General features: G+C 34.8%; 1 protein-coding gene across 1 annotated transcript; it reads right to left on the bottom strand.

Moving 5' to 3' along the window:
- Positions 1–1,718: 1,718 nt before the first annotated feature.
- LOC141674784 (uncharacterized) lies at positions 1,719–2,390 on the bottom strand. The gene has a single exon (XM_074481485.1). The coding sequence runs from the start codon at positions 2,388–2,390 to the stop codon at positions 1,719–1,721; it is 672 nt and encodes a 223-aa protein (XP_074337586.1).
- Positions 2,391–8,924: the final 6,534 nt, after the last annotated feature.

Here is an 8,924-nt window from a genome sequence, read left to right as displayed (position 1 = left end):
TCAACTGTGTCAATGGCATCGCAATTGTCGAAAAGCCTTCTACAAATCGGTGATAGTAGCCCGCGAGTCCCAAGAAACTCCTCACTTCTGTCGCAGTGCTAGGTCTTGGCCAATTGGTAATAGCCTCAACCTTGGCTGGATCCACCTTGATTCTATCTGCTGATACAATATGTCCCAAAAATGCAACTTGATCAAGACAAAATTCACACTTCTTGTATTTTGCATACAATTTGTTATTCCCTAGTATTTCCAACACAACTCGAAGATGCTCCTCATGAACCTCCACTGACTTTGAATAGACCAATATATCATCAATAAACACAATCAGAAACTTGTCCAGAAAATCCTTGAATACCCTGTTCATTAGGTCCATGAAAACTGCAGGTGCATTTTCAATCCAAAAGACATAACAAGAAACTCGTCTTGTCTGTAACGAGTCCTGAATGCTATCTTCAGAATATCACTTGCCTTCACTCTTAGTGATGGTAACCTGACCGTAGATCAATCTTTGAAAAGTATTTTGCTCCTTGAAGCTGATCAAATAAGTCATCGATCCTCGGTAATGGATATCTATTCTTCACCGTGATTCGGTTCAACTCCTCGATAATCAATATAGAGTCTCATCGAACCATCCTTCTTATCCACAATAGAACTGGTGCTCCCCAAGGTGAAAAATTGGGTCTAATAAAACCCTTATCAAGTAACTCCTCCAACTGTTCTTTCAGCTCTTGTACCTCTAACGGACCCATTCTATAAGGTGCCTTGGAAATAGGTTGTGCATCTGGTAACAAATCGATAGAAAATTCTATCTCTCTTTCGGGCGGAAGACCCTCCAAATCTTCGGGAAATACATCTGAAAACTCACGAACAACAAGAACATCTTCTAATTCTGGCTGCACCTTGGACATGTCAATCACATACGCTAAAATCCTTCACATCCATGAGCAATCATCTTCTTAGCCTTGATGGCCGAAATGAATTTTCCACAACCACTAGGCTTAGAACCCTGAAACACGAACTCAGGCGAATTGGAGTCCCCAAAAATTATTCTTTTTTCTGGACAATCAATTGTAGCTTTGTGTCGCTCCAGTCAATCCATCCCCAGTATGATATCAAAGTCCCTCATCTGAATAGGTAAGAGATCAACAAATAGTTCTCTATCGTCTACTCTAACTACACAATCAAGATATTGAGAATTCACAAGTATAGTTACACCTATAGGAGTGCCAACAAAAAAATCCGATATAAGTGCAGTGGATGCAATGTCTAAGTGTTTAACATAAGATGTAGAGATAAATGAATGTGTAGCTCCAGTATCAAATAAGACTATAGCATTCCATTACCGACAAAAAGTGATCCTGAAATGGTACTTGGAGTACTTGCAGCATCTTTTGCAGTGATGGAAAACACACGACCGGAAGTCTTCTGGTTGTTTTTCTCTCCCTGATCTCTACGATCCCAAGGATTCTTTGGTGGCATCTGATAGTCTTGAATAGTGTGACCCTTCTTTCCATAATTGAAGCATGCTCTAGTAGCCCAATAGCAAGTGCTTCCTCCATGCATCTTTCCACAATGCTCACACTTAGATACTTCCTTATTTCCAGTTTGGTTGAAAGACCTCTTTTGCTCATTTCCTTGATTTCCATTCTTTTGCTGAAATTCCGAGTATTATACCTCTGATCATTTGGTTTGAATCCACCTGAAGACCCACCATTTTCCTAAAATCCATGTCGACGATCGGAAAATTCCTCTTCCCTTTTTCTTTTCTTGAGAAAGTCAACCTGATGAAGCTCTTGATCTCTGACACTATCAACCAAGGTATCCATGGATGTGTAGCGGTTAGAGATGATATGGTTGCCGATGGAATTCTTTAATGCCCACATAAACTTCATGATTTTATCCGCTTCTGACCCAGCCACATATCTCGCATAACCAGCTAACCTCTGAAATCTGACTTGAAAGTCTGCCACCGACTCATCATCTCTCAGAATAATACTCTGATACTCCCTTACATATTCCTCACGTATGCTGGCTGGAAAGTACCTCTGGCCAAACTGAGTTTTGAATATATGCCAACTAAGAGTATTTTTATAGCCAGGTGCATGCGAGGCTACCATAGACTTCCACCAAGTATTAGCATCCCCCTCAAGATGATATATAGAAAATTGAGCCTTTTTCACCTCTGAATACTCCAAGACAATGAAATTTTTCTCCATATGATATATCCAAGCTTCAGCATCCATGGGAGTCTTGGCCTCCTTAAAACAATTGGGTCTTTGCTTCATAAACCGATCAAACATAGTTTGACCATCTCCATCTTGTCCGTTAGCAGTGGGATTCTTCCCACGTAGAACTTCCCGCAACATCTCCATAAAAGTACTCCTATCCATAACAATCTACTGATTATCATTCCCCCCAATATTTCGACTACTGCTACCTCTTGCCATCCTGCACAAAATTTTATGAGTGCACAAACACATATATCACAAAATCATAAATCTACCCATATGAAGTCAACCCAAAACTCACAGGTCAAATCCTAAAGGACAGTCTACAGAAACTATAACCTAAGCTCTGATACCAACGTTGTAACACCCCACTTAAACAAGTAGAGGCTACAAAAGCTAAGCTTTATTTATTAATGGAAGTAAAAACAAGCTAAACATAATTTATTAAGCTAACAAAAGTTCAAAGATCCAAATAAAGTTCTCTAACAAGATCCAAAATAATATGGAATAAAACATGTCGTTGACTTTATTTTCAACTAGATAAACAAGCTAAAATCTGGGCAGCACTCATCACACCCCCGCTTTACCCCCGACTACCCGTGGAAAGAAATAAATACGAGTGAGCCAAATGCCCAGTACGAATATATCATTAAAAGATAAAGCAACAGAAGATATTTGATTTTAACAATTAGCCAAGAAGATGAGTAATATGACAATAATTATTTAGAATCAAGGAACAAACTAATCCAAACAAAATCAAAGAAATGGATGAGAACAAGTAAGGTGGGTACTAATAAGGGCATCTTATAAAACCTCTGCTTGCTAGTAAACACCAAGTAAAGCACAGTGCAAAGAGTTCCTTCTCCGTTTATCCACAAGAAGGACAAAATGAAATGTATAAAACATTTCCCAAACAAACAAAATGATCATGATCTTAATCATGTCTCATACCCCAGAGACATGCTCGTATACTCACAACACTGATACGAGTTAGTGCCGTGAGCACCAAAGACTGCAAAAACTCCATGTGTCTCGTCTGTGATTTACCCGCATACAAATAAGTTTAAGAGCCCATGCCAAATGATTACAAAGTGTTGCCAATAATATTGAAAATAAAAGTTGCATGTGACAAATCAAGTATACTGATAGGCAACATAGATCAAAAGTGGTTAAGCATCAACATGGATCAAATATGGCTGAGCAAAAATTAATAAGTGTACATATACAAGATGTACAACTTAACAAAATAAAATATGATAAGATAAATATGATAGGACAATAAGTACAGAGGAAGAAAATATATTTTAAATGAAGAGAAATGGAGGATACTCGTACCTGAAATGAGTCTAAAATATTAAATCACTACCTAGCTCCAAATCAACTTCCAAACCAATCTATAATATTAACACAAATATAACTTATAAACGCCAAACTCTAAAACCCAAAAAGTAAGCTAATAAAATTATAATATTTTATTCATGCTATAGTATATAAACATTTAACTAATAAATAATCTGAATAATATACAAGCTGGTTCATAAATATAAAAGATATTTTATTAATTTATAAAAGTAATGTAGAAATCTCTAAGTATATAACTTTATAAAAGTAGACAAACTTAAATTATACATTAATTTAACATATTAAATTATAACAACAATTTAAGAAAATGATAAAAATAAATATAACATGCTCTGTGTTTATCATACTAACAAGATTATCAAATTCACTTTTGCACATTAATACTACTACATTACTTACAAATTTTAAATTATTATGCCCAAATATTAGATACTATAATTAATAACATATTGGTTAAAAAAATAATGAGACTAAGGTAACATATATGTTATGAGGAAAACATAATAACATAATATGATTAACAAATGTAAATAATTTATAATTTTAGATAAACAAACAATCAATTATTAATTACTTAACTTAATTAACATAATATTTTGACTACATATGTCGTGTAAATAAAAATACTTTATATATCATTAGTCCCACAAATACCTATTTTGTCAATTTTTAATAAATCTCATAAACTAAATCTTGTGAAAATAGATTTTATTTTACAAATATTTTTACATATTAATTACTAGCACAATATAACATGATAATTCACTACAAGAAATTTGCAATCAGACAACACCTATGAAACAACGGTTGACAAAAAAACTGTTGCCCCAAATTCGTAGACAACTGTGAATTTCCTTTCCTCGAAAAACTGTTGTTAGAGTACATGTAGAACAACGGTTATAGCTGTTTTTTGAAAGACTTCTCTCTGTGACATCCTCTTACCGAGATAGACAACAGTTCGGATTCTGCACTGTTGTCATAAATCTTTCACATAACAGTCAAAAACCATTGTTAATAAGCTAACTTATGGTAGTGTGAGACCACAGTTTTTGGCCTTATTTTGTGTAATTTAGACAAGTGTTTATTATAACACTTATCTTATTGAACATCAAACAATGGATTTTACATACCATTATTAAAAGGAAAGCTCACAGACAATGGTTATTAGTAGTGTTGGGTAAATGAGATTCAAACAACCGGTCTTGTGTCTTGTTGTCTGAACACCTTATTGAGATGATTGTTTTACACATTGTGACAGTAACCATTGTCTGTTGAGTAATGGTAAAAAAAAAATTGACTTGCATATATGCAAGTCCCCACAAAACAGATCCAAAAACATTTAACCAAGAAATTTCCAAACCATGAATCATTCGACCAACAAACTAACAATCAAAAAATCATGAACCAAATCAAAAACCAAAAATACTACCTCAAATGGACGAGTTCAACTATTAAACTAAAAGTTTGGCGATAAATACATACAAATCAAAGTGTACTCTCTTTATAGTAATACAAAGCTGCAAAATGCAATCTCCATTTCATGGAGACCGTATTTTGCAGCTCTTGCATTACTATAAAGAGAGTAAACCTGGACACGTATACATTCATCAACAAACTAAATATTTTTACAAATTTACAAGTTCATCTATGAATTGAAAAATACACAAATTAATCACAATGCCATAATACTACAAGTCCAGTGAAGAGCCTCCGGTAATTGGTTTGAGGTAATTATCATCATCACTGGTAACAAAAACTCTGGTTTACCAAATAAATGCTATAACAGAAACTTAACATTCCAATAACCTGGGAAGAAGCTATAGGAGCAGTCTCCCTCATATTGATTGCCTTTGTTCGTGAAGTTGCTGATGACCGAACAACCATAAAACCTCCACCACCAATCCCACTAGCCATTGCATTAACAACACCTAGGCATAAAGCAGTTGCTACTGCAGCATCAACAGCATGTCCACCCTGTCCAAGAATCGACACTCCAGTTTTTGAACACCGCGCATCATCAGCAGCAACAACTGCTTTATCCGATTCAACAACTTCACCATTTCCAAATGACAAGAAGCTATAGGAGCAGTCTCCCTCATATTGATTGCCTCTGTTCGTGAAGTTGCTGAAGACCGAACAACCATAAAACCTCCACCACCAATCCCACTAGACATTGCATTAACAACACCTAGGCACAAAGCAGTTGCTACTGTAGCATCAACAGCATGTCCACCCTGTCCAAGAATCGACACTCCAGTTTTTGAACACCGCGCATCATCAGCAGCAACAACTGCTTTATCCGATTCAACAACTTCACCATTTCCAAATGACAGACCCTCATTACCATACTTTCCGCCTCCCTTAGTTATTCCAAATTCCAAGTAGCCAGTTAAAGTGAGGCCGGCAACTACATTAAATAGAATGATTAGTCCTTCCAACTACATCAAGATTCCAACTATGCTTTCCAACTATGCTAGTGCCAGATAGTTCAAATCTTTTCATCTTATGTTTTTCTTAATATGATCAATGATTGACTATCTAAAATTGGAACATAACAAATGAACTAAACAAGTCTAATCTAAGCAGTTCTTGAAACCTGAAGACTTCAATTTTTGTCTTGAAGAAGGACTAATACATATAACAATTTACAAAACTGAAAAAAATAAGTTGCACATCCATCGAATAAATTTATATAAGATCCTACATTGAAAAATATAATAAATTAGCAACAGGATAGAGCCGAAAAGTTAAGATAAGATATGCTAAATAACTTACTTATGAACGGTATCTTTGAATTTCTCCTCGTCCAAGAATTGCTGTATCAGGAAAACTAGTTCCCGACTCAAAGACGACATGGTACCTGCTCCCGGGATCCGGAGATACTCTAGCAGAATGTAAGACTAAATTGTAGTGTCAGGTGTATTTATCTCGCATTTCAAATACAACCTTTATGTTTTGTTAAATAGGAATATGGGCTGACTACTATCATAGCATAGCATAGAAATTGTCGAGTGTCGATGTAAGTCAAGGTGTTTTGTACAATCACTTTACTGAACTATATTTATTTGAAAAAGCAAGTGTCACTTGGTCACTAGATCTAGTCTTGTTGAGAATCTGATATTCAATAGTATCACTTATCCAGAATCATGCAGATAGCCTTGACCAGTTGTGACATGTTACTTGACTGCATATTTAGACAAACATAGATCAGGTTGAAACTGAGATAAACAAAGTAATAGTTTGCATGTCAAGAAAATCTTAAACCAAATTGAGAGTGAGATAAACAAAATCATTGTTTAACCAACTAGAAAACTGTAATGCCATTTGCCAGGATACCTTAATAACAAATACAGGCAGCTTTTGAAATTTAGCTACAATGCGGATCCAAGGATTCTGTTTCAGTTCAGAACTAGTTGCTAGAAAGCATCTTCCAGGCCAATGTCCTCTGTGATTTATATTTCATCCTCTAGTCCCATCACTGCTGCTACCTGTTGTAGCTCAGCTTCCAGGATCTAAAAAACAAATACGAAATTTAGTCACTTTTTCGTATGATTCATATTTAAGTAGAAAACAACAGACTCCGGTATTCGACCTTTAGTCTTACTTATAACAACTACTACCTTATAGCCTGCTCCAAACTATCACTAAACTCCAACAATTAATCTCATCGTAACAAACAAATAAACGATACCAACTAACCATAATCAGAATCTACCTTACCAAGAAGAAAGACACAAACTTTCCTACAAAATGAGCCTGTAAGCAACCCAAGATTTATCAAAAAAGCATTAAACAGAAAAACAAACAAAACCCATTAACACTAACTAAAATGGGTCATCAAAGAATCAATCTTTATCTCATTTCCAAATACCAACAAAAAAAATTATTTGCTCTAAATTAGCAAGAAACAATAAAAGCCCATTTCAGATCCACACCCAAAAATTCAAATTGCATGTAAAATAAAGATAAGGATTTGAAAAAAGAAGCTTACCTAGGAGCACCAAAAGTAACAGAGCTGGGGTCTTTACTTTCTAAAGCACTTGTTTCTTTTTATTTAATAGGAGCCCCAAATCGGAGCCATAGACATGTCCAGTGGAGAGAAAGAATTTCGGAGTCCTGAAACACCAAAAATTCATGCTTTCATAGAGAGAGTGGGAGAGAGGGAAAGAGAGCATCGATAGAGAAAAGACAGCGGCAGAGAGAGAAGTATTATTGAGGAGTTTTTTGTTTTGGGGGGAAAATGATCGCCCAACAATTCACTATAGAAGCCCATCACTATGTTATAATTGAAGATGAGGACTGAGATTGAAAGTAAAAGGGGGATACATTTTATCAGATTTAGAAGTAAAGGGGGGAAAAAAATTTTGTGAAGGGGGAAATGATTGAGTGACCAAGGGAAAGAATTAAATGAAAGTGAGTATAATATTTTTTATTTTTTTATTTATTTTTATAATGATTAGTGTCAAAATATTTTAATATTTCTATTTATATCATGCAAGATGAATTTTAATTTTTTTAACAATTTTTTCATATGACTAAAATCGATATATCTTAACATCGGTATGATTGGATCATTGAGAAAATTATTTTAAAAAATTAATTTTGTAAATCGGGAACGAGTCTCATTTCGGGACTAGTACTTTTACTAGATTCTTCTAATCCTGACATGCAAGATGGATTTCAAATTTGTTAAAAAAAATTTCATATCACTAAAATTGATATATCTTAACATCCGTATGGTTCGATCGTCGAAAAAATAATTTCAAAAATTAATCTTGTAAATCAGGAACGAGTCTCGTTATCGTGAACGAGACTCGTTCCCGATTTACAAGATTAATTTTTAAAATGATTTTTTCGACGATCCGACCGTACGGATGTTAAGATATATCGATTTTAGTCATATGAAAAAATTATTAAAAAATTTGAAATTCATCTTGCACGTCAGGATTAGAAAAATCCGATAAAAGTACCCCTCCCGACAACGAGACTCGTTCCCGATTTACAAGATTGATTTTTAAAATGATTGTTTCGACGATCCGACCGTACGGATGTTAAGATATATCGATTTTAGTCATATGAAAAAATTATTAAAAAATTTGAAATTCATCTTGCACGTCAGGATTAGAAAAATCCGGTAAAAGTACCCCTCCCGACAACGGGACTCGTTCCCGATATACAAGATTGATTTTAAAATGATTTTTTCGACGATCCGACCGTACGGATGTTAAGATATATCGATTTTAGTCATATGAAAAAATTATTAAAAAATTTGAAATTCATCTTGCGCGTCAGGATTAGAAAAATCCGATAAAAGTACCCCTCCCGACAACGAGA

This window comes from Apium graveolens, chromosome 7 (assembly GCF_009905375.1).
Source record: "Apium graveolens cultivar Ventura chromosome 7, ASM990537v1, whole genome shotgun sequence".
In the NCBI taxonomy this organism is placed as follows: Eukaryota; Viridiplantae; Streptophyta; class Magnoliopsida; order Apiales; family Apiaceae; genus Apium; species Apium graveolens.
The sequence above is the reverse complement of the archived record's forward strand: the minus strand, read 5'-3'. Positions and strand labels throughout refer to the sequence as shown.